Source organism: Balaenoptera acutorostrata, chromosome 1 (genome assembly GCF_949987535.1).
Source record: "Balaenoptera acutorostrata chromosome 1, mBalAcu1.1, whole genome shotgun sequence".
NCBI classification, from domain to species: Eukaryota; Metazoa; Chordata; class Mammalia; order Artiodactyla; family Balaenopteridae; genus Balaenoptera; species Balaenoptera acutorostrata.
The window spans coordinates 20,117,737-20,144,992 of record NC_080064.1 but is presented as its reverse complement, the minus strand read 5'-3'; the positions used below and the strand labels follow the sequence as shown (position 1 = coordinate 20,144,992).

General features: G+C 38.2%; 1 protein-coding gene across 1 annotated transcript in view; it reads right to left on the bottom strand.

The window, feature by feature from the left end:
- MACO1 (macoilin 1) overlaps nt 1–27,256 on the bottom strand; it is a 54,235-nt gene that overhangs the window by 14,196 nt on the left and 12,783 nt on the right. The window contains exons 2-6 of the mRNA XM_007178688.2: nt 26,511–26,652; nt 24,815–24,941; nt 20,257–20,380; nt 18,536–18,714; nt 16,786–17,287 (exon numbers count right to left, since the gene is read on the bottom strand). Of these exons, the coding sequence (XP_007178750.1) occupies nt 16,786–17,287; nt 18,536–18,714; nt 20,257–20,380; nt 24,815–24,941; nt 26,511–26,652 (1,074 nt within the window). The remainder of the gene's footprint in view (nt 1–16,785; nt 17,288–18,535; nt 18,715–20,256; nt 20,381–24,814; nt 24,942–26,510; nt 26,653–27,256) is intronic.

The window sequence follows — 27,256 nt, the reverse complement described above, 5'->3', positions numbered from 1 at the left end:
TTTTGAAGTTATTACTTTTTTAGAGTTTTTAACCTGTAAAAGCCAAATTTCCTACCATGAACTAAGAGTAACAATTTCTGAATGAAACTTTAGAGTTCCTTGAACAATGTAAAAAAACCAAGGGGTTAAGTGCAGTTAGGAGAGCAAAATGTGCAAAAATATCAAGAGTGTAACTTCTGGAGACCGCAGAACACTAAACAATATTTTTTGTGTGTAGAACTATGAAAATTTTATCAAAGACATATAGCAGCACAATACAAGAAAAATAAAGTGACATGGTTACAAGGGTGTGTTCACTTTTTGAAAATTCATAAGTTGTACACTTAAGATTTGAGCACTTTTGTGGATGTGTGTTATACTTCAATAAAAAGCTTATTTTCAAAAATTAAATAACTTAAGTTCACAAGGCACAGAATTAAGATGCTCCAGGATTTTCATAACTGTTGCCATTAGTTCTGTAAAACTCTGAATGACTGTTTTCCAAACAGTTGCAGCAAACCTGTTAGTTAACACAGCATTCCTCAGTTAAGAAACACTGGTCTATAGGAAACTGCATAACAACATGTAAGATAACTTAATGTGCTAAATGGTAAATTCTCAGTAATTTTTAAAATTTATTACGGGAAATTTTTCATTGTCTCTCTGCAGAAAGCATTAATTTAATGTTGAACGTTCACTATATTTTAAATCTTAACTGAGGTAGGTGGTAAAATGATTTATAACCCCTTATTGGATTTATGTTTTTATTGCAAAAGTGATACCCAGTCAAAATAAAAAACTGCATACAACAGAAAAGTATAAAGAATAAACATGTAAATAACTCATAATCCTTTCATCCAGACAGAACCACTATTTGCATTTGGTTTACTTCATTTCTATATGTCTTTTTCTTTCCCTTTCTTAACACATGTAAACATTTTTCATATTGCTGAGAGAGTATCACATGTATAGTTTACATATCTTAAGCACCTTTCCACACTATTAGAAACTTTTCACAAACAACTTAATTGCTGCATAATATTACACTGCACAGATGTACTGTACTACCAATCTCTGCATATGCTCAATAAAAAAATGTATACATGAGTTTTTAAAGAATTACATGAATTAGTAAGTTGAACTGACATTTATTAGACAGATAACTACTACTTGTCATAATGGTAAACTTAACCCTTTTGTGCTGAAGGTCAGTACTTACTAGGTAAAATGCAGATATATAATTTATTGCTGTGAAACACCAAGAAGTACTGATTAAATGGTGTTAAGAGGTTAATGCAAAATCTTCAAATGTATTCATGAGATTTTATTAAAATGTCTATAGCTGCAACCTAAATTTGAAGCACGTGGCCAGGAAGAAAATGAGGCAGAAGTAATAGTTTATAACCCTTAAAACTAATTTCAGTAAATAGGAACCAAAAGAAAGGAGGAAAAAATTTCATCTCCAAGCTCAAACCCATTTATCAGAGCTAAATCCTACTCTCCTCCCTACACAGTAGAAGATTAAGGGATAAAAGAGAACTTTCCTCCAGCAGAACTATAAACTCATCCAAAAAAGAGAAATAATGGGTCAGACAGATCTTAACCAAACTTTGGTAAGGCTTCAGCAGGAAATAAACGTTCCCTCCTTGCCCAACTCCCGTGGCGCTAGTCACCCTTACGAAGGCTGCCCAGTAGTGCTGCCACTTGGGATACAGACAGGGCCCACAGCAAAGCTGGAGTCTATGTGTCCAATAAAAAAAAAAAGGTCATGAAGAACCTAGTGGCAAGACGGGAATAAAGACACAGACCTACTAGAGAATGGACCTGAGGATATGGGGAGGGGGAAGGGGAAGATGTGACAAAGTGAGAGAGTGGCATGGACATATATACACTACCAAACGTAAAATAGATAGCTAGCGGGAAGCAACCGCATAGCACAGGGAGATCAGCTCTGTGCTTTGTGACCACCTAGAGGGGTGGGATAGGGAGGGTGGGAGGGAGGGAGATGCAAGAGGGAAGAGATATGGGAACATATGTATATGTATAACTGATTCACTTTGTTATAAAGCAGAAACTAACACACCATTGTAAAGCAATTATACTCCAATAAAGATGTTAAAAAAAAAAAAAGTCTATTTGGGCCCAATCAGACAAGCCAGGGGTCTAATCAACTCAGAATGTTACCTGTTAGGTCCAGGCACCTTTCCGAGCCACTTTACTGATAAAATTTTAAATCAACTTCTAAACTTGTAAGCTACCTCTAAACTCCAGCAGAGCACCTAACTCACAAGCAAGAGGTGGGGCCACTGGAGCAGCCGAACGTTCCGCAGGGGTCCACTTGCCGGCCCAGCTGACTTCAGAGCAAAACTGCCAAGTTGAGGAACGTTCTTACCCACTCCAAACCTCAACTCTACCTCATCTCCTCCCTCATTCCACCCAACTAAGGTAAGCTATAATGTAAATGGTTGATAATTATTTAATTTTAAGGGAAAAAGTTACATTTTAATAAGGGGTAATTTCCTAGCTGACCAAAAGAATGAAGCTCAAACCTGAGTCTTTCAAGGCAGGCTAAAGTAGGAAAAATATCTATGAGCATCTTGAAGCACACCTGGTAGTAAAACAAAGTACAGTATTCAAGTGTCAGCTTTTAGTTGAAAGAGGTATTGTTAAGTATCTGAAAAGGTAGGGAGATATTTATGTCTAAGTGTTTGTAATCCTTATCTTTGTGAATTACTTGAATTACAGCCACAGTGCTATGACTTCAGTGAAAATTTAAAAGTCTCCAATGTGTAGAGCCAATACCTTCATGTTTTTATAAAGCCTGAGGCTTTATGAGGCCTGACTGAGAACACAGAAGAACTTTAAGACTTTGGGGCAGGAAATTTCCCCAGGAAGCAAGTCCTGCAAAAAAAGAGGGAGACCTTTTCTCAGCCAGGACTTCACCTACGGATGACTCCATACCCATTCCAGAAAATGACCTAAGTGTATATTTCTATGGGTCGCCAGCTTGACCCCATGAGGCCGTCAGGAAGATGAGGAGCCTCGGCTCTGCTGGTTATCTCTGAGCTCTAAGAAGCTGTGACAGAGATGCTGTAGGCCTTGCACGACAACACAGAACTTAAGACTGCTGCTTACTACGTAAGAAAAGGGGCTTCAGAAGGTCACCTTCAAATGATACAGCCAAGACTGAAAGATGAGTTTTTTTCACAAACCCATCATACCAGCCAAAACAACCCACTCCTTGTTTCCAGACATCTTCTGCCTTTCATTATACCACCGCTCCCTCCTGGAGGAATGGCCTCCAACTTTCAAATCTCACTCATTCGAGACCCAGTTAAAAAATAAAAACAAAAACCAAACTCTCCACCATGAGGTGCTGATTTCTAAGGGCCCAAAGTTCCCTCTCCTTCTGAAATCTGAAAGCCCTTACTGTTGGTGTTTCTGGTTTGGCACTAAACCATTTCCCTGTGCTGTTTTTAAATTTGTTTTGGTTTTTAATATTTTCCTGTGTATATATCTTATTTCTAAAAAGCCTATAAGTTCTCTGAAGCCAGGGACTGGCGGTGCTCTAAAATTAGAAGCTGGAAGTGTATTTCTAAAGTTTCTTCCAACCCTTCCAAGACCATGTCTCTAACCCTCGCTCTGTGTCCATTTCTTCAGTGCTTAGATTAGAACAGGGTCAGCGTTATGATATATGAGGCTCTGGAAACAACCTATCTACAGCAGGCCGCCAGATTTTTAGTTTAAATAGTGGCTGAAGGAGACAGGGGTAAAGGGGCATTTGCTTATCAGGAAGGCAGGTGCACATGAAAAGACTGAATGAAGAGCAACTGCTTTATCTCGCTAAGTACCTAATTCCATTAGGAGATCCCCTGGCATACGTTAATCATACAAGACAAGACTTGTTTAGGGACCACACAGCTGTCTATGCAGGAAACTGCGCTCATAAATCAAAGCTGTGTCCCCAGAAGAAATACTGTTTACCCTCTCTACCAACTCCTTCCCTTCCCCCCTTTCCAGGTCATTCACCCTGACAGGCTGGGTAGCATGGGTCATTCACATAAAAACATGAATGTCTCTCATCTTAAGTGAGGCCTACACTGACTTGAAGCTGCTCTAGTATATCCTATAAACCACAACTTTGGAAATAAGGAAATGAAGCTGCCTCAAGTCTCACTGTGGTTACTACAATTGCTTACCAGGCACAAGTATCCAAAAATAAGCAACAGCCTGATGACCTGATTGCTAGGTGAAACCATAATACAAAGTACCTTATGTCTCTGCTCCCTAATCTGTCAAACACATTCATTTTCATTAAGGAACACAGAGACAGGAAAGGAAATCTAGAGGATTTCACTGGCCATTCACGGAATAGGAAACTGACTTCTTGAAGCCCTTTAAGAATAAAGCTATGGGTGCCATGAACTAGTATTTTTAATAAGGTCCTTAAAGGATGTGGTCAGATATGATACTTTGTATCAAAAAAGTCTTTAAAATGTTCATATCTGTTAATACATCATCCCTCTCCCACACTGGAGATACACTCAAAGATTTGTGTAAAAGTGTGTTTGTTGCAGCATTATTTGTAATAAGAAAAAAAGCAGGAGCACAAATATTCAACAAAAGAGTGGCTAAATAAATTGTATATTCATGTGTCTGACTGACATGCCACCATTAAAAAACCCCTGGGGTCTTCCCTGGTGGCACAGTGGTTAAGAATCCGCCTGCCAATGCAGGGGACATGGGTTCCAGCACTGGTCCAGGAAGATCCCACATGCTGCGGAGCAACTAAGCCTGTGCACCACAATTACTGAGCCTGCGAGCCACAACTACTGAGCCCGCATGCCACAACTACTTAAACCCGCGTGCCTAGAGCCCACGCTCCACAAGAGAAGCCACCGCGATGAGAAGCCCATGCACCGCAACGAAGAGTAGCCTCCGCTTGCCGCAACTAGAGAAAGCCCACGTGCAGCAACAAAGACCCAACACAGCCAAAAAAATTAATTAATTAATTAAAAAAAAAAACCACTGAGGAAGAATATTCAATGACATGGGAGAATGCTCATGATACAGTCAGTGAAAAAGACAATTACAAAACATTATACATAGTATGAGCTTCGTTTTGTGAAAAGAATATGTATGTATGCAAGAGAAAAAAGACTGAGAGGATACACATTAAGATAGTGGCCACCTCTTCTTAATTCTCAAAGTTGGAAGTAATCAACAGTTATAACTTATTTTTAACATTTTAATTATCATTTTATGATTGGGAGAAAAGTTATTTTAAAAGAGGAAGCTGTTAATTTGCTTTCCATGGCTTTTCAACATTCACTGTTACTCTTACATTTGCCCATGTCACAGGCCAGTTTCAGAATAATCTGAAAGCCTTAGGGAAAACCCAACTCTTTTACTTCCTAAACTTTTTAGGTCACTCCAAGGAAGGGGAACTTAACTTTCTGAAGTAGAAGACGCCTCAGTTCCTAAATCTACATCAACTACCTGTACTTCCCATTCATCAGTTCCTATCAAAGCAATCGTTTGTCTAAATCTAGATTCTAGAGCTGCAGTTTACCACCCTGCCCTGGCTCCCTGTAAAAGAGAGCAGGCATTGCTCTGACATCAGCCTTGACAGTATATACACGTTACAGGGGATGGTGCTGGGAGGTCCAGATTCTAAACTGGCTGGTCTGTGAAATCTGCGAATAACCAGTGTCCATGTCCCCTGTTTCGGTGTATTTTATGCTCCAAGAACACGGCAGAAAAACACCTTGGTGTGGAGTAAGTCACCTGTCTTAGACACAGGACGCCTCTATACCGTATGGTTTGAGGAACACCAGAGACCTAAACTACCCTTCTTATCATAAGGCTGTCCCCTCTCCTTCTAAGTGGTCTGAAGGCCTCACGGTCAGGTGTGAGGATGCAACAAAAAAGGTGGCAGTCTTTGACTCTGGAGGGGCACTGTCAACAGGTGCATGTTTTCCAGGAGCACACGGAACTCAAGGACAGGAGAAGGCAAAAAGGTCCCATTAATACATGGCAGATCAGTTCATGGGAATTACCAGATTGCCCCTAACTACAAGTCCTTCCTGCAGGAGTCCAGTTTTTGACTGGTGGGGTCAGTGGGGGATGGAACAAAATACAAGAATAACAGGAAGGGTCAGGTGCAGAGGTTACAGACTGGTGAGCCAATCCGGCCCATGAACATGTTTTGTTTCACTCTCCCCCACATGATGTAAAAATAAATGTTGTGGAACTGTGAGATTTCACATAAAGACACGTATTTTGGCATCTCCCCTGAATATCAGAAGATTTAGCAACACTGGGCCTGCAACACAGCAGGCCCCCACAGCAACACCTGGCTGGGCCGTCTGGAAGGGCATGTGCTTCCCAACTCCCATGTGCCGGGTGCAGTACTGAGTACGAACGATGCCAACCCCGGCCCCCTGCTCATGCCTGTGCCCTGCCTCGCTCCTGTACGTGCCGGAGTCCGCAACACCCTCTCTAGAGCCAGGGGGACAGTAAGGGCAGTGGTCCCTTCCAGTTCATTATACTGTTTCTGTTTCAAATCTGTTACAACACTCTACCAAGAAAGGTGAAACGTACCTTACGAGAGAGAGGAGTTGTCGTTCTTTCCATAAAAAAGAAACTAAAACTTGCTTTAATTCTGAGAGTCCCAGCTGACTAGAAAAGAGGTCTAAGAGATCCCAGAGAGATTTGCACAGACTGAAGTATACCCACACTGGCGGTCAAAGTACTCAAATAGCCAGTTTCTAAATGATAGCGTGAGTAACATTTAAAGAATACAGTTCCTTTTCCTTGGAGTCCCGCCCCTTCAGGGAATCCACCCCTAATTCCCTTAGCTGGAAATCTCAGTTCGTTATGTGCCAGCAGGGGTACCGACTCAGAATTTAACACAACATTTTATAGTAGTTCCTTCTGAATTCTAGGGAGGAAACTTTCTAGCTGGCTAATCTGAAATCCCTGTTGTTCGAATAAACTCTCAGTACTCAACATAAAAATGTTTCTAATGTGGATTCCCCCCACCAAATAATTTGTGTTATTTCATAATTTATCCATACAACATAGATAATGATCTTTTTTGATCACCTGGATATGCAGACATTAAGTAAACTGCTGGCTTAAATTCATTAATGCCTAGCTTCTAAAGTGCTGCTTGGGGGCTTCCCTGGTGGCGCAGTGGTTGAGAATCTGCCTGCCAATGCAGGGGACACGGGTTCGAGCCCTGGTCTGGGAAGATCCCACATGCCGCGGAGCAACTGGGCCCGTGAGCCACAATTACTGAGCCTGCGCGTCTGGAGCCTGTGCTCCGCAACAAGAGAGGCCGCGACAGTGAGAGGCCCGTGCACCGCGATCAAGACTGGCCCCCGCTTGCCACAACTAGAGAAAGCCCTCGCACAGAAACGAAGACCCAACACAGCCATAAATAAATAAATTAATTAATTAAAAAAAAAAAAAAATAAAGTGCTGCTTGGTTTTGAAGTCACAAAATAGGCCTGCTTAAGTATAAAATTATCATGCTTCTATTATCACATTTATATACCAGAATATTATAGTTTTAAATCACTGCAATGGTTAAAATAAATCCAAACTATATTATGAATTAATATAATAAACAAAGCTAACCAAATAAAACCTACAGGTACCTTAAAAATTATGAGCATGGCAGAAAATGAAAATAAATCAGGTCCAACAATGTATATCTGCTCAGAAACAATGATAGACTAATATAAATCAAAAACATGTTTCCATGGGGCTTCCCTGGTGACGCAGTGGTTGAGAATCTGCCTGTCAATGCAGGGGACATGGGTTCGAGCCCTGGTCTGGGAAGATCCCACATGCCGCGGAGCAACTAGGCCCGTGAGCCACAACTACTGAGCCTGCGCGTCTGGAACCTGTGCCCCACAACAAGAGAGGCCACGACAGTGAAAGGCCCGCGCACTGCGATGAAGAATGGCCCCCCGCTTGCCACAACTAGAGAAAGCCCTCGCACAGAAACGAAGGCCCAACACAGCCAAAAAAATAAAATAAATAAATAAATAAGTCAGGAGCACTTTAAAAAAAAAAAAGCAAATTAAAAACATGTTTCCACAGAGACACTGAACTTACTAATAAATAGAAATATGGCTCTACTACTTTTTTTTTCACTTAATAATTTCCAAATAATTTATTTTCACTTAATAATTTCCAAATAATTTAGTAGCAACTATAGCCAACATATTTAATCTAATTCTTTCTGAAATGTCATGTATTTTTACTAAATTTTACCTCTCAGCTAGTAATGATACTGTTACAAATAAATGGTCAAATGCACCTGTGGAAGCGGAAAGGCCTACTTTGGCAGCCACCACTCACAAGGAGAGCGTCAGGCAAGTCACTGCGCGGCACAGGCTGTCAATGCAGGTGACAGGTAGCACACGTAGGGAAACCAGCCAGGGTAAAGCCCCAAAGCCCCAATCACTGTCTCCCAAGGTCAGATTTTCTTCCACAAACTATTCCTGACACACAGCAAAATGTATTCAAATGCAAAAGAAAACAAACAAATATACCATTTTCTCTCTGGCACCAGAGATGACATACAAGCAGTCAATGCATTTTCTAACCAGGGGGATCTCCTTGGAGGGAAGGTTGGAAACATGGGATCTAAGCTCTCTCTCCAGCTACCACAAAGACAAAGAGAATGGCTAGAGCTAAGGGGGAAGAGAGAAGGCAAGACCCACCAGGAAAGATGAATAAGACAAGGCAAACTGAGATTTCCTCCGAGTTCTTGGCTGACGTGTGGCTTGTGCCTAGGTTCCTTGGCCCTGAGGAACAACCAACTCACTGGCAGAGCAAATGGCTTTTTCAAAAGTCCCTTGGAGGAGTTTTCTCCCCTTGCCCTTGTAACTTCCAGAAATTCTTAAACCTCCTCACAGCCTGGAAGAAAGTCCTGACAGAGTACTTAATTTTAAAACTTCCTGGGAAATACCAAGGAAAAGGGCTTAGAGTGGAAAGTCCTTCTATTTTTTAGAAATAAAATCAATAACAACTTACTCAAGAACAACAAATACTTTGACACTGGATGGCAGGTCCTTGGCCTGGTCTAATGTAATATTTAGGTTTTCCACCTTCAAAAGCCTTTGAGTTGCACTGCACTGCATCTTTCCTCCCCCTGCCCCCATCTAGTATTTTCCCTGCACAAAGGTAATATTCATTCAACAAGTATTTACTGAGCATCTACCCTGTGGCAATCACTGTGTACTGTGGCAGACAAGAAAAAAGGAGGTCCCTGCCCTCGTCAAGCTTACATTCGTTTATGGGCATAATAAGCCCGTGTAAAAATTCAAAGTATGTAGAAATACACAATGTAGAAAGTAAACATCTCCTATAATCAACTACAATTGACTATTTGGTGTATACTATTTTAAATAATTTTCTGTGTATATATAAGAATGATACCTAACCATATTTTGTTAATGGTTCATACCATGTGATCTTTTTTGCTATTTCCGCCCCTTTAACAATCAATCTTGGGGTGTTTCCATTACCTTCTTTTAAGATGGGTTTCCACCTTTCAAGAGACTCCTTTGTAACCTTCCCCACTTAAACTACTGTGATTTCCCACGTAGGACTCTTTAGGGACTTGGGAGAGGGCTGGAAAGGTCCATAAAAGGCCACCTCCCCCTGGAGTACCTGTCTCAGGGAATGCTCGTGGGCTCTTCCTCTGGAATTGACTGCTCTGTCTTGTTTCTTTCCCATAGTCAGGTCTCAACTTTGGATTCTACCCTTGCTTTGTGCCTACAATCTCTAAGATGACAGAACAGGGGCTTCTTGGATTCTCTTTACTTTGTTCTTTTGCACAGCTATTCACACCAAAATCATACTGAACCCACTGATTATTAAAAATCAGTATCTAAAAATATGGCCATTTCCTTTCAATGGATATATAGTTTTTAATTGTGTGTAGACATCTTAAAATGTGGGAAATGAAAAATAGGAAGTAGTGTTAACTGTCTGTTGTTTTTCCCCAAACAGCAAGACCACACTAAGGAGCCTTCTATAAGGCAGAGGGTTAGACGACAATCTCAAATGCTGGTGTCTGGAGACAAGTTTAAATTCAGAAGTACAAAGACTGAGAACTGCTAGTCAAACTACCTGAGCAATCTGTGGCAACAGCAAGTCCTGTCAAAGAAGAAAGTTGGCTGTTGTTAGCTTTTGCTATCTTCGTCCCCCTTAAGAAAAACATAAAATCATAAAACATAAACACAAGGTTTATATGGGCTAGAAAGTGGAATGAAGACCAGTGACATTTTGCTCACCTACCAGCTTAACCTAGAAAGAGATTAGTCACAAATACTCATATCACAGCTACTAAAAACACAATCAATATACTCATGGATGGATCAGAACATTATAAAGCCTATTTATAAAGTATGTTGTCATTAATCTATATGATCCCAAAATATTTCCCTAAGACCCAGATCTAGTAATATAAGTTAGTTCCTGGGTATGAGTGTAAGTTAAACACTCCTCAGTGTCAGTGAATGAGTTAAAATGTCTTAAAGTGCCTCTCTATCCCTCCTCTCCTCCTCCCTCCCCTCTGAGTCAGGGCCATCACACTTGCTTAGTGATTACTGGAAAAATCCTGATACACGTTTTCTCCCAAGGCTCTCAAGTCTCCAAATAAGCAGAACTGTATGAACAAACTAACTTATGAGTAATAACATTTTGGTGTGCTTAAAATAACCAAATGAATTTAGAGAGGAAAAAAGAGTGACTTTTCAACATACGAAAACATATCCCAGATTTCCACTTTCCCCTGAAGATAACCCACCCCACCCTCACCCTCAGAACTTACCACCATGGCCATGCCCACACCCCAGCACCTCAGGCCTTCAAAGCAGTCACTGGTGGCCTTTCCTCAGGGTAAGTTGATGGTTACATCCCCAATCCTAAATTTTCCAATTCAAGGCTCTTCGGTCTGCTGCTGTCAAGCTAGGCCTACCCCAGATTTATTCCTAAAGGGCAAATTTCCTGCTGGGTGGCTCTAGGCTATCTGAACCAGACTAACTCCCACGTAGCCCTAACCAGAAGTGAATTCTCAGAGACCCTGTAAGCTTTCAAGGGTACGAGTGGATGACCCCCTTCGGTTCAGAAATAAGTACACCCCTGCATCTTTGGCAAGAGCAAGAATTTTTAAAACACTTAAAAGAGCATATCTCTAGAAAAATGTAAAATTAAATGAATTCTGAAATTCTAAGCATTTCTTCTATAGATTTTAGCCATGAGAGCATAAAATTTAGCTCTGGTGCCAATCCTTATGTCAGCTTTAGCTGTATGTGCATTTAAAACAAAAACACAAAAACACAAAATTTTTTTAAAAAACAGAAAAATAAAGCAGGTTGATAAAACTTTTTTTTTTAAGCAGCATGGTATAACAGCAAAGGCAGAAGTCAAGAAATTTCGGTTCCGGTCCTGGTAACTGCCACTCTAGCTGGGTTACTTGGACTAGCCATTTACTCTTGTAGGGCTTGTTTACTTCTCTGCTAAAAAGACAGGGTTGGGGAGGCTGGTCTGTCTCTTAGAACTCCTGCAGTTCCAAAAAAAAAACCCATCATTCTAAATTCTACTCAGTTTTGTAAAATGTATCTCTACTAGGCAAACTGTGGATACTTTTCCTTCATGACTCTTCACACCAAACATTATTCAACTACGTTAAAGAGTTGATATCTTATTAAGAATAAGCACTAGAAACAAGAAAGGTTAATCTTCTGTCTTGAACACAAAAAACAAAGAAAGAAAAGGCGGGATGGAAATAAACCAAGAAGAGACTTTTGCTTCCACATTTCTACAGAATATGGATCACTTTACATTTTGTACTCAGTTTTAAATTCTCTCCCTTAACCAGGAAATTGAAACAAGTAACAAACCCCAACAAGAAACCCCACAGTCTTGGGCTGTATTTGAGAGGGAGCTTTGTGCCAAGTACAAACAAAAGTGTTGGCTCTTCTGCTTGCAGGCCCTGAAACTACAGGAAAGCAGCTCAGGTGTCGCACCCTGACCTGCCGGATCTTAGAGTGACCACTGAATGATCACACAGACCTGCCATGGAATATTCCACATCAAGTGAAAACCAGGGTTAGGCTAAATTGGGAAAATGATTTCAATATAATTTAGGTGAAAAAAGCAGGACACAAAAACTACACAAACATAGCGAACAAACTTATGGATACCAATGGGGGAAGGTGGGGAGGGGATGAATTAGGAGATTGGCATTGACATATATACACTACTATGTATAAAACAGACAACTAACGAGAACCTACTGTACAGCACAGGGAACTCTACTCAATGCTCTGTGATGACCTAAATGGGAAGGCAATCTAAAAGAGGGGATATATGTATACATATAACTGATTCACTTTGCTGTACAGCAGAAACTAACACAACACTATAAAGCAACTATACTCCAATAAAAATTAATAAAAAGAAACCTACACAAACACTATGGCCACAACTATATAAATTTAGTTGATGAAAATACAACAAAAATTTAACAGTGATTTGTGTCATATATTTCCTCCTTTTTCCACCTAAATTTTCTATAATTTTTTCACACTTAAAATATTTTAAAATTGACCACTGAAGGAAAAAATTGAGCAAACCTCACTCTAATTTACAGGATTCCTTTCTTACCCAGCACTTACTTAAAATAACTGATCTTCCTCATTGCTTTTTTGTTTATGTCTAGAAGTTTTTTCCACGTCAGAATTAAAAATATTTTTGGCTACCAATATTATAAGTCTGTTTCTAAATAACTTGGGTAAAGAACTCAGAAATCAAGCTGGCAGAAATTGGGTCATTTTGTAAGATACGTATTTCTCAAACCAAAAGAGGACTTTGGAGTGGCTTTAGCAAGTTCCCAAACTTTTCCTGGGAAGGAGCCTACAAGCAACACTTACTGCCAAGTTCCCCACCTTCCCCCACCTTAGTGGATCTATCAGCATACTTTTTCTGTTACGTAGGCTAGGAGCAAACATCTTTGGCTTTGTAGGCCATAGAGTCTCTGGCTTTGGAGGCCATAGAGTCTCTGGCGCAGCTACTCAACTCTGCCACAATAAAGCAGCCATAGACACTATGTAAATGAATGAGCGTGGCTATGTTTCAATAAAACTTTTTTTTACAAAAACAGGCAGTGGGCCAGCTTTGGCCTGTGTGCAGTGGTCTGCCAGCCTGTGGTGTACAGCACACTAGAGAACAGCCTTGGAGCTTGGAGAAGATGGTGAAAAGACCTGAAGGACTGCTTGCTCCTTCACAGGGAACAACCATCGAACCTTATTTTGACAGCCACACCGATCTCCAAGAATTCTTTGAAGGTGGTGTACTAATGAATAGTCCCCCCAAAGTCAATGAATTGGTTCCTCAAATATAGTAGTTTTCAACCATGATACTGAGACAGACATAGCTATGTAGAATGTGCTGCAATTAATTTACTATTAATAATACAGTACCGGTTTTCAAATGATTTAAAAAAAAAGCTTTATAAAAGGGATGATCAGTCTTATCCTTATAGCCAGCCTGGACCTATACACAGCCTTGGGTGTACCTGCAGGAGCAAAGGACTCATGTACATACTGTCAGCCCATGTATGTTTACATCAGAAGGAGCTTTAGAAACCACTGAGCCCAGCCCTTTCCATCTGAAGATAACAAATCCACTCTATGGCTAACAGCTCAAACATGTCAGGTTTGGATCCGTTACAGTCTTATTAATATTCATCAAAACATACATGAAGTCAAGGAAGAAGAAACAGGAGATAGCCAAGAAGGGCGAGGGATAGTGTGATAATTCGCTAGGATAGATATACTTTTCCTTTTATAAACTTTCATTGTTGTTCATCATAGAAAAACTTGAAAATTCATGAAAGACAGAAGAAAAATTAAAAGCCCCCATACTATCATGGAGCAATTAACTATTGTTATCATTTTGGTTCCTTTTCCTTCAAATCCTTTCTCTGTGTATATTAGAAAGACAAAATGTTTTTAATAAGATTCCTTTCTACTTTCTTCATGAAATATTATGTCATAAGCACTTCCCTATATTATTTAATGTGGCTCAGAAATATGATTTTGTAATTTCCGTATTAAAAATCTATGGAATAGATGGACCATAATTATTTAAATTTCTCCCCTATTGTTGGATATTTATATCATCTCTTTTTTTTTTTTTTTTTTTGAAAATCACGTTCTTTTATTTATTTATTTATGACTGTGTTGAGTCTTCGTTTCTGTGCGAGGGCTTTCTCCAGTTGCGGCGAGTGGGGACCACTCTTCATCGCGGTGCGCGGGCCTCTCACTGTCGCGGCCTCTCGTTGCGGAGCACAGGCTCCAGACGCGCAGGCTCAGTAATTGTGGCTCACGGGCCCAGTTGCTCCGTGGCATGTGGGATCTTCCCAGACCGGGACTCGAACCCGTGTCCCCTGCATTGGCAGGCAGATTCTCAACCACTGCGCCACCAGGGAAGCCCTTTATTTTTTATAATATTATATTAAAAGTTGAAAATAATCCTATGCAAGCTTATAAAACTATTTAAATATAACATTTTATATTTAGGTATTTGACAGCAGGTATTGCCTAAAGCAGAGTAATATTCTGGGGCCCTTCAGATCAAGGCCCATCAGAGGACACATTAGTGACCACAGGAAGAGGTATACACCCCAGGAGCAGGCACAGGAGCACTGGACCCACGACTGGAAAATGGGCCATCTGAGACCTTGAAATTCTTTACTAAAGGCAGATCAGGTAGTAGAGTCAACCAACATGACAAGTGGGGCCCAAGTGAGGTGGTATCACAAGACTGAGCCTTGACTGCTCTCTCTCTGCAACACCCTACAGAGGAAAACTGTTTTGATTTGACTGCTATTATTAAAATTGTGTAGGAGAAAGGATGTTAAAAAGATGGTGGCAGATGTTTCATTTACAGCATATAGTAAATTTGTGGGATATTCCCTTTGACATAGAAGGTCAACTAATTGGTCTTTCTCTCATGGGCAAATGGAAGAGAGTTCTCTGCTGAGTTCTCTCTGCAGGGTATGATGGGGCAGAATGTCAAAACAAACAGATGTGGATGCCAGCCTGGCATCAGCAACAGCATGGTATGCTTCCAGAAGTGGCAGAGGGCTCTGAAACCTCTAGAGACTTCAGCAGTAGAACCCACATATATTTCCCTTCATCTAGCTGCCAGTAAGAAGACTGAAACAAATTAATAATCTAATTCATATAATTCATAACACTAGAAACCTTCCCTCATAAATTGTCTGCTCTGAAGCAAGCCAAAGGAAGAGGAACAAAGATAACTTAGTGGAGGGAAGGAGTTACAAGTGCCCTCTTGAGTTATGTATTTTTAAAAAGCTCCTTGAAATAATGACATTTGCAGCAACATGGATGGACCCAGAGATTATCATACTAAGTGAAGTAAGCCAGAGAAAGACAAATACCGAATGATATCACTTATATGTGGAATTGAAAATATGATACAAATGAACTTATTTACAAAACAGAAAGAGACACACAGACATAGAAAACAAACTTATGGTTACCAAAGGGGAAAGGGGGTGGGGAGGGATAAATTAGGAGTTTGGGATTAGCAGATACAAACTACTATATATAAAATAAACAACAAGGTCCTACCGTATAGCATAGGGGACTATATTCAATATCCTGTAATAAACCATAATGGATAAGAAAATGAAAAAGAATATAGATATATATGTATAACTGAATCACTTTGCTGTACACCAAAAAGTAACACAACACTGTAAATCAACTATACTTCAATTTTAAAAAATAAAAAATAAGGAGGAAAAAAATAAAAAATAAAAAAGCTCCAATTCAGATCTCAGTTTCCAAATAGAAAGATATGAAGTAAAATGAACATATGTGTATTTTATAAAACACATAAAATACAGCAAAATTAAGTCTGAGCCAGTCAAGGTAATATGTTACTCTTTAACTTAAAGATGGGAAAAGGAACATTTCTGATTAAAATCCATGTCTAACACTGTGCAGTTGACCCTTGAACAATGTGGGGGTCAATCCCAGTGTAATTTACAGTTGGCCCTCCATATCCACAGTTCTTCCACATCCGCAAATTCAACCAACCAAGGACTATGTAGTACTGTAGTATTTACTATTGAAAAATAAACACATATAAGTGGTCCCATGCAGTTCAAACCCGCGTTGTTCAAGGATCAACTGTATTTACCTATGGAATTTTTAGAAAGAGATTATTTTTCAAACCTAACTTTCCCAGAATTATTTGGGAGATAATTCATATTTTAAGTGGACAATCAAGAACAAGTCCAAAGTGGTAAAGGACAACTTTCTCCACCCCCACCCTCATTTTTCTATCTGTCTGACAAAGATTTGCATGAACAGGACACACACTCTTCTTTTTGTGTCTATGCCACAAGAACTTTGGATACGCAAACAGAAAAGGTCAAGGACTAAAGATATGCCTCTCAAAACCATGAGAAGAATCAAATTACGTGTAAATTTGTCAAATGTGGAAAGTAATCACTGTCACCACTCACTCAGAACACTGGAAAGAGCTGGAGTCAATGCTTCTGGACAACGGCACAGGTGACCAACAAACCCATGTGAAAGAAACACTAAATGTCAAACACCACAAAGTTAATTGTCACAGTATCTGATCACAAACAATTCCTACAGGCACACTTGGAAGTGTGTTTTTCAAGACCTAAGTGAAGTTTATGGAAAGCGTTGGTAAGGTCACAGCACACACACTTACCTTACCAGTGCATCTGGTTTGCTTAGCTGGTTATTAGGAATACAGTTTTCCATTAAGTCCTTGTGTGCACTTGGGCTCTTGCTAGGGCATTTCTGCTTCTTCTCGTTTTTACTAGATGAGGAAGGAATGCTCCCATTTGTGGCGCTGTGACTTCGAGGTGAGGAGTTCACAACTCCACTGGCGTTTTTGTAGTTTTTTGAGGAAGCAGTGCATGAGTCCTCTTTCAAGAGATTTTCTGTACTTCCCACGAGATCATTATTTAATCTTTTACTATTGATATGGTTTTCCATATACTCAATTTCTTGTATTTTAGAGTCTACAGGTTGTAGAATATTGTTGTTATTTATTCCAAGGTTGTGTTTTTTGGCATCTTTGTCTTTTTCTTTCCCTTTTTCTCGGTATTCTATCTCTGGCAAAGTTGTGGAGAGTTTTTTATTGGCTGGGATACCTCCGTTGTGGTGTATGAGGATTGAGGAATCCATATCAGGTAATCCTTTGGCTGCTACAATACCAAAAACAAACCAACAAGCAAAAAAAACCCACACTGGAATATTTAGTTGTAAAAAAACACAATGGATTGATTCAATAAACTGCATCATCTACACTTAGAAACTCACTACATTAAGTTGCAAACTCATTCAGAAGCAATAACCACACCACATTATGCTAACTTCAAGAAGCAAATCCAAATAAATTTGAGAAGCTGCACATTTAGAAAATCGCCATCATTTATAAACACCAAGCCATTAAAGTTTTGGCCTTGAAAATAATACGAGGATTTTATAATTAAGTCATACTTCACTTATCAGTCAAATCAAACTTGTCTATCACGGGGGTGACAGGACACAGGCAGATCATACTCTTAAAAGGTCACATTTTAAAAGATGCTTAAACAAACTTAATAATTTTACTGCAAAGAAAGAGATTAAATGAAACAAAAAGGTGTGATGTTAGGACACAGGGCATCTATCCTTTGTCTGGACTCTATCATTAAAGTAATAATAAGTCTATTATCATTTACTAGGCCACTTACAAAGAATTTTCTGTATCAGGTCTACATATTCCAACTTGTCAAAGTCTACTTGAAGAGATAATTTTGCACCACACCAGAGAATAAGATTTTGTCATATATCAACTAAAAACATGACCCTCTCAAACCAAAGAAAACTGGTATTGCTGTCAATTCATCTATTGAATTGGTTATATATTCATTGGAGAGGTTGTATTAGAAAAAGGTCAACCTGAGATCCACGTTGCATTATACAAACCATTTAAAGTGAGACCTAGCCATCTTTGCTCTATTCAGAAGAATTTTGACTTATAAAACAATTATATATGTTTACATCTCTATCTTGCTTATACTTTGGTTCTTGGTTTGCTTCAATTACAAATGCACATAGTTATATACACTGTTTTGTTACTGAGAATAAATATTTTAAAATATTTATAACAAATAAAATATTAAAATAGAAAATAAGCTATAAAAATGAAATATATAAAAATAATAAAATAAACGTATTTAAAAGCACATGGCCTTTAGACACTAGGTAGAAAACATCACGCACATTCTGTATTTCATGACCAAACAAAGCAACAGCCCTGAAGAGGCACACCAGAAAACAGAAAAAGCCTTGGTAATTTTCCAGAGCCCTAGCAACTTTTCTGAAAAAACAAAACAAAACAAAAAAAAACCTGACAGACAAAATAATGACTAACCTATTGAGTCAATAGCTTTAGAGTAAAGACCTACCTTCCTCGGCCTCTTTTTCTTGCTTTTGTAGCATCTGTTGCTCTGGGGGGAGGGCTTGTTGAAGAAGCTGCATGTAAAATTCGTTCTCTTTTTGCACTTCCTTTTGCTTCCTCAACCGCATTTTGTAGCTTACATAACTTTTGAAGCCAAAGCCCAAAGTCACCACAGGGTACCCAATACTAGAAAGAAGACAATCCCGCCAGTAATTGTAAGTTAAAAACAAACAACACGTGCATCAAGCACATGAGGACACCTATGACTGAAATTAAGAAATAAATTCTAGATGATGATGACAGTTGAGCATTCAGTAAACACACACGTAGTGTGTAATGTGTGCTGTGGAAATCAGAGGCAGCTGGCACGTAGAACAAACCCCCAGGGAACAGCAGGACTGCTGGACCGTAAGAGGCTGCCCATCAGACTTTGGCATTCTTCAAATGAACTCAAGGAGTTACCGAAGGGACTGATGGATACAGTGGCTAATGTCTTTGATTAACACTGAACTGCCTTATGCATGATTAGAACTTAGGCATCTGTATGCTTTTAAAAACTAACAGGGTAGAGATTTTATGAGTGGCCATAAGGAAACATTACAAGTGTTAAAAAATCAAAAGGACATCATTTGGTTTTTAATACTAGAAGACAGGGTCAAGTTCAGGTGACTAATCTTCTTGCTGCCTGAGGGGTACTGTCACCAGCTATTCCTGGAAAATTAGTTCATACATAAACACTCTATCAAACATAAATTCAAGCATCATTTAACTAAGTATCTGATGTTACCAGTGCCAACATTTGGTTTGTACCAACGAATTAAACCAGCTGTACTTACAACTCTAATCTCTGGGATAAAAAGTTGAAATATTTTCATTCAACTCATCAGTCTGTCTAATATCATTTCAAAGTCTCTGAAAACACTGTTGAAACTCATATTAAGCTTCATTAACATGAAAACAACAATTATAATTAGTCTAAACATGATCACACCACAAATTTAAAGTGACAAGTTTTACTGACCAGGTTTATTTAATTCACTTGTTTGTGAAAAGACTTCAAACATATTGGAAACTATTTTTTTGTTGTTGATTCCTATTTGTTTTGGTTTCTGCCATAAATATTAGCAAAAATTGGTGTATTTAAAAGAAATATACATTACGTGGTTATTTCCACAATAGATATAAACAAGAATCAAGCTCATTTTAAAACACGTTTCATGGTTTAAAGTTAAAAATAATATTCCTTAAAAAATTATTAATAATATTCTCTTACTTTTGTAAATAGGCAAAGGAAACTGTAAATTCACTTAAGCTCCATGAAATAGCCATATATTTCATTAAGACTTTTTGGAATCATTATCTGATTACAATAAAAATAGATAACATGTATCAGACACCTATGTGCTTGGCATTAAGTTAAACACTTTACATATATCACCTTATTTCATCTTTCCCATGACACCCCATGAGACAGGTTCCCAACATATAGGTAAGAGAACTAAGGCTTAGAGAGGGTGATATATCCAAGGCAACAAAGCTGTAAGGGGGCAGAGCTGGGATTCAAACACCCATCTGCCTGACTAGAGGGCTCATGTTCTTTACCACACCATGTTACGTTGTCTTCTGGATTCATGTAATATCTTTGAGAAAAAATTTACAATTGAAATTACCATTCTACATTGAAAACACTGAATTGGATTACAGATTAAGAATACACATAATACTCACCAGTGAGCAGCAAATGGACGACAAAGGTCTACATGAAAATTTTTGAGATCTTTAAATCTAATTGCTGCTTCAATATAAACAAAGAGTATCCAGAGGGATACTGTGGGCAAACACACTCCCCTTTCTGTGGGAAAGCAGCAGAGAGACAAGCATCAGTGAAACATTAACTAATATAACAGATGGGTTGTTTGGGAGACTGGTTCAACTACAGTAACTTTAAGACTTTCAAACTCGGGAAAGTTCAGGTGACTAATCTTCTTGCTGCCTGAGGGGTACTGTCACCAGCTATTCGTGGAAAATTAGGAATAAAACAAACCAACACTTCCCTGGTGGCACAGTGATTAAGACTGCGCGCTCCCAATGCAGGGGTCCTGCGTTTGATCCCTGGTCAGGGAACTAGATCCCACATGCATGCTGAAACTAAGAGTTCGCATGCCACAACTAAGGAGCCCGTGAGCCACAACTAAAGAGCCCACCTGCTGCAACTAAGACCCAGCGCAACCAAATAAATAAATTTAAAAAAAAGACTTTCAAACTTATTAAAAAGCAATATGATCCAAACTGAAAGCTTTTGTATGACAAAGGATGCCTGGAATCATAGACAAAAATAAAAACAAGCATTCTGGCAGAAAATATTTACAATATATGTAAAACAAAGAAGTCATAGCCCTAGCATACAAAGAGCTCCTACAAATCAATAAAAAGTCAACTGAAGAAAAAAATTTGAAAGTCATAAAAGAAAAAATATAGATGGCTAAAAAACATGTGAAAAGATGCCAACTTCATTACTGATTAGGGAGATAAAAATTTTTTAAATGAGACTCTATTATTTTAACCTATCAGATAAAGCAAAAATTTTAAAGATGGGTGATAGTATAGGGAAGATATGTGAAAGCCTTCCTTCTCATACTCAGCAATAATATAAATTGGGGCAACTTTCTTAGAAGGCAATTTGGCAGTATAATTAAAAATACTTATATCTTTGACCCAGAAATTCCAATTCCAGGAATTTACCCTACAGAAATACAAAAGAGCCCTGGGAAAAATGTATAAGAATATTCAATGTATTATTTGCAATAGCAAAAATTAGGATTTAGAATTAACTTAAATGCCTATCAACAGGAACTGTTTAATTATGATGAATCTATATAATGAAATATGATGCAGCTTTTCAAAAGGATGAAGATCTGTACTACCATAAAATGATATGTAAAAAAACACAAATTCTTAAGTAAGAATGAGTTACAGCAGTAAGGAATGTTTCTGACATTTAAGTATTACTCAAAAATATTTTTTTCTTAACTACGAGCTCATATTCCTTCTGTAATTAAAAACAATTTTCAATGTAGGAAAAAGCAACTTGCAATAGAATAAATAAAACTCAAATAATGAGATAATTTTCACTGGGCTTTAGAATCAAAGTCTGTAGGCTATGTCCATCTATGTCAGGACATGACTAATAATGAGATATTTCATGAAGATAGACCACAAAGGCATGAGATCCACTAACTCTGGAAAGATCTCCTTTGAGACCATATAAAGCTAGCAAGTTACAGAAGAGAGAACTGGAGGGAAAACTCAGTGACCTGAAGAACTAAATGGCTTTTTTCTAAGACTCTTTGGGATGAAACACAAGAAAAATTATAGCATCTTGGTACTAGAAAGATGATCACTTAGTCCAACTTTCATTTTATGGAAGAGTAAAGTGAGGCCCAGAGTTTATACAAATTGGGTCCAAATCACAGAGATAATAATGAATCTGCTTCTAAGGAGAACCTAAATGCCCATAGACCTAGTCCATACGGTAAGAAGATACTCAAAGCTCTGTGAAGGCAGCTAATGGTCTCAACCATTCTTACAGATTTAATGTACTGGAAAAAGGGTATTTTCACAATGTAGGAAGACAAACAGCAACCCTTAGGATAACGCATTTTCAATTTCATTTCAAAATGCATTTTAAAAAATGTATATTCTGTACTCCCTATATTAATTTCTAAAGTTATCATAAACAAAATTAGCATATTACAGAAAAAATAGAAAAATTTGGATAAACTACCCATATTTCTACACCTATCAAATAAATAAAATCAAACCACGTTGAAAATATTTTTGAGCTAGTATAATAGTTATGTTGTACATACAGTTTTTTTTTAGGTATTCTTTTGGCTTCTGTTATGTATGTATGTATGTATGTATGTATTTAGGTCATGCTGTGCGGCACGTGGGATCTTAGTTCCCCAACCAGGGATCGAACACGTGTCCTCTGCAGTGGAAGCGTGGAGTCTTAACCACTGGACCTCCAGGGTAGTCCCGTACATACAGTTTTATATCCTGTTTTCTCCCTCTTAATAGCAAGGAAAAAAATTAATGATATAATATTTTCACTCTTTTGTGGCAATATATAATTTCATCAACCATTCCTAATATTCTTAAGAAACATTTAAAATTTTAACAACTGAAAGAGAAATTAACCCCAAGCTATAAAAATTGCACTTATATTTATTGGGCCTAATAAGAACACAAAGTTAGTTTTGTTTGTTCACTAATCATTCCAAATTAAAACATACTTCATAACTTAGGTATTCCAACATGCATTTCCGAGCCTAGAGCTAAAGAGAGGCCAATATCATTTATAACATTAGCTTCATTGCTGCCCTGTGGGTCACCCACTGAACTCCAATAGGTTCTATTAATAGTTATATGAGTAGTTTTTTCTCAACTATTAAGACATTATTAAAGTAATTTAGGGAATCATTATAGTTCATCAGAGTCAGAGATTATCTGAGCTCAAAGGCTCCCTTAAACACTGTCTAGATTACTCTACCCTCACATGACAGAGACGAAGCTGAGACCTAGAGAGAATGACAAGTATAAAGGGCAACTCACTCGAAACTGAGGGCCAGGACAAGGAAATACAAGTAAAAACCGGTACAGAGGAAAATCACTTTAACTAGAGGAAAGCAGACTAAGGAACCAGCATGCTAGCTTATAAATTCAGTCAGATATGAGAGAGCGCTGAAGATGGAATAAACAATGCTCAAAGTGGATACTTTAAATAACAGAGATGAATTGTGTCTTCTAACATGGGACAACATCATCCTTATAGCATTTAGAGAAGAGAATGAATGTTGCTCCAGAGAGCTTTTATTAGTTGGTGCTCCAACAGCGGTCAAAATTCTACAGGTTGCAGCTGGGCCTAGGAATCAAGTTTCATGCAGCTTTGCAGAGAAATGTGACGATCTGAGAGCCAATCATCACATCCCCATGCGTCCCATGTGCAGGCTTCATAGTGGACTGGAGCTATCAAAACATCTCAGCTCATCTTAGTTTGTAATAGCAAAAGAATAGCTCTAAGAAGAAGGGAGGTGGCTATGTAGCTCCACTCAAGTCAGAACATACCTGAAATAGTACATTTTGGTTTAGAGAGCCACTAAGAACTAGGGAGATCAGAATGGTGCAAGTGCTTAAAATAACATACAAGGAAAAGCTGATGAAATCGGAGATGCTTTGTCTACAGAAAAGAAGACAAGAGGATATGACAGTGTCTTTAAGGCTCTAAAGAAATGTTAACATGGATGGAAGATTACACTCATTCAGAGTGGCTCTAATGCAGGGGTCCAATGTTTGGACTAGAGGGATGGTCTGTGAGCCCTTTAAAATTAAAAAAAATTTTTTTCTGTATATTCCTATGTGTTTTTCTGGGGAAAGCCCTTTATATCCTCTAAGTGATCAGTGAGTCCCAAGACAGTCAAGACATGCTGGGTCAAAAGTGTAAGGAGGAAAATTGTGGCTCAGCAGGCGGAAGAATTTTCTATTCCAGTTGCCCCAAAACAACAGTAGTAAGGTCCTTGTCACTAGATTTTCAATCAGAGATTAAAGCACCATGTACCAGGGATGCTGTGGGGACTCTTACGCCAAATAAGGGTTCAACTAAATGACTTCTGACATTCCTTTCAATACTGAAGCTGAAGGAACATTCTTCCTATTTGGCACATGGCTGTCTTCAAGTCCACCGAAATAAAAACTGCTTCAACTTTTTTAAAAAAATGGATATCTGCATAATGAGAGTTGGTAACTGAAATGTCTACAATCAAAATATCAAATCATAAAGGCTTAAAGTTTTGATTCAATAATAAAAAATATATATTTTAAAGGTATATTATAATCTATTATGAAAAGGGGTCTTTAAAATGTCCACATTTATACACTACCAAATGTAAAATAGATAGCAAGTGGGAAGCAGCAGCACAGCACAGGGAGATCAGCTTGGTGCTTTGTGACCACCTAGAGGGGTGGGATAGGGAGGGTGGGAGGGAGATGCAAGAGGGAGGGGATATGGGGATATACGTATACATATAGCTGATTCACTCTGTTATACCGCAGAAACTAACACAACATTGTAAAGCAATTATACTCCAATAAAGATGTTAAAAAAAGAAGGATTAAAAAAAAATGTTCACATTAAACTCAACTCTAAATAATTTATTCAAGGAAATCACCACATTAAAAAAGTTTGAATCTAAGATTTCTATCCATCTAAGAAACCATTAAAACTTACCTGTGTGCCATACGTACTGAACCCACACATATGTACTAGCAGCAAAAAAAAGCCATTGTATGGGGATGAACAGCAGACATATTATATTTGACGTGAATGCTACACAAACAAAAAATACTGAGAAGGCCTAAAGGGAAAAACAAAATAAAGAACATATCTTAGAACATGTTAATTTCAAACAGAGATTATTAAAAGCACGTTGGACAAAATCTCTGAAACTGCTATGCAATAACTACAGAACAAGTTACAACAGGAAATTTTAAATATTTAAAATCACCCATATAAAAAGTAGTCGTTAATTTAGCATTAAAGAGTAATCCTATTTATGGCCTCGTATCATGAAGAACTGGACCAGAACAAATTGAGGTTCATTCACAGTGAGTTTACTTGGACTCCACAGGTGGGTTACCTAAAAGAAACAGAATTTTAACACAGAAAAGGTTCCTCTCTCCTCACAAAATATTACTAAAGAGACTCATTCTTAAAGGATAGGCTGTTGGAGCACAGATGAAACACAACTGTGGCAAGAATTACACTGATGTTCATAATTTTAACAATGCAGCTTCCTCTGGACACATCATTTTCTATTACTAACAGGACATGAGCTCGAAACCATCTTTTCAAGGCATGGATTTGCTCTGACCAAAGCACCAGGCCTGGGTAGAAGAGGTACAGGTTTAAGATGTGGCTCTGGAACACAACAGAACTACAGGTCAACCAAGGGAGCAAGCCCAGGCCTATGCCCTTGCTCTAATCCAGTAGTTCTCAAAACATGATCTGGGGATCCCTGGGGATCTCTGAGATCCTTTCAGGGAGTCTTCCAGGTAAAATAATTTCATAATAATACTAAGGCATTATCTGCCTCTTTCATGCTCATTTACTCAGGAGTAGGGTGGTGTCTTCTAGAAGTTACACGATATACGTGATATTGTAATCACCTGAGTTCACAAGTAGATATGAAAATCCAGCTGTCTTCTATTAAGCCAGACATTAGAGCGATTTTCAAAAATGTAGTCAATCTTCTAATTTTTTTTGTTTTGGAAAATAGTTATTTTTCATTTTAAACTGTAATGTGTATTAACATGTAACGGGTTTATTATTGCTATTTTTAAGTGAATTAAGTATTCAATTTTTATTTTAAATTTAAATTTTATTTTATTTTAAATAAAAATTTAAATTTTTTATTTTTATTTAAATTAAATAAGTATTAAAATTTTTTCCAGTTTTAATTTCTAATATAGTAAAAATAGGTAGATGTAACCTACATAAATAAAAGCTTTTTGGAGTCCTCAATAGTTGTTAAGAGTGTAAAGGATGTGGAGCCCAAAAAGTTTGAGAACCACTGCTCTAACTCGAACCCAGTCACTAAGCCAGTGATAGTGGCTCCAGAGGTACTTCAGAGTAGAACTGGGCAATTACTGCTTTATCCACTACTCTGTCTTCCTCCTGAAATCCTCCCTCCCTCCTCTTCTTTTCACTGGAATGGTAGAGGAGGGAGTATAATGATTTGATCAGTGGGTTTAGACAAAATAGCCTTAAAGGCTAGTTTCAGTCCACAGACCCTGTTACTCAATACAGTCACCTAAGTATTGCTAATAAAATGTACTTTAAACAGTTTCACTATCGGTTATTGAAGACTTTCTTAGAAGGGTAAATAAATCTTTTACACTTGAAAAATATATATTAATAAACATACCAGTCCCTGGTATCTGAAGGAATCATAGACGCTTCTGATGAAAAGCCAAAATGGCCACAGGTATTCAAATCTGAACTCCAGGACAAAATCTGCCAGGAGGACAAGTGCCCACACTACCAGGAATTTCAGGTATAAAAACGTACTGCAAAATATAAAAGAATTCAAGGTCATTTGTGAAGAGCTAGAAAAAGAAAATTCACTGCTTTATTTAAAAAGAGACAAAAAATATCCTCCTATACTATGAAAACAATGGCGATAAAGGACAAAAAGAGATGCTGCCGTGGCCCACCTAAATTTTAAAAGCTCTGGTGTTCATTCTGAGACCCACAACTATCAAAATAAGATGATGACCCAAAATGCTTAATTCCATTTAAGATGGAAAAGGCCCATTTAAATCTCACCACTATTTTTAAATGCGCTAAGTATCTGACTTCAAAATACCGCAACACTCTCAAAATTACAGCTTTCAAGCTGTTCTTCATTAGAAGAAATGTCATGGTTGAGTGGCTTGAAATTTACTGTTTCCCCACCCCTCAACATCTGTTTGAAGAGTCTTTGAAATTCTTGATGCACATCCCTACAGGCTTGAAGAATTCTGTCTTTTTCCCCCCATTTCTCCTCTTGCCTCTCTCTATAGTATTCATCTGAATTAACCAAACAAAAACCAAATGACTTCCCAAACAGACAGAAATTAACTTAGGGAGCAGATGCCAATCACTTCTAAGGGCTGTGAGGGTACCAAAATG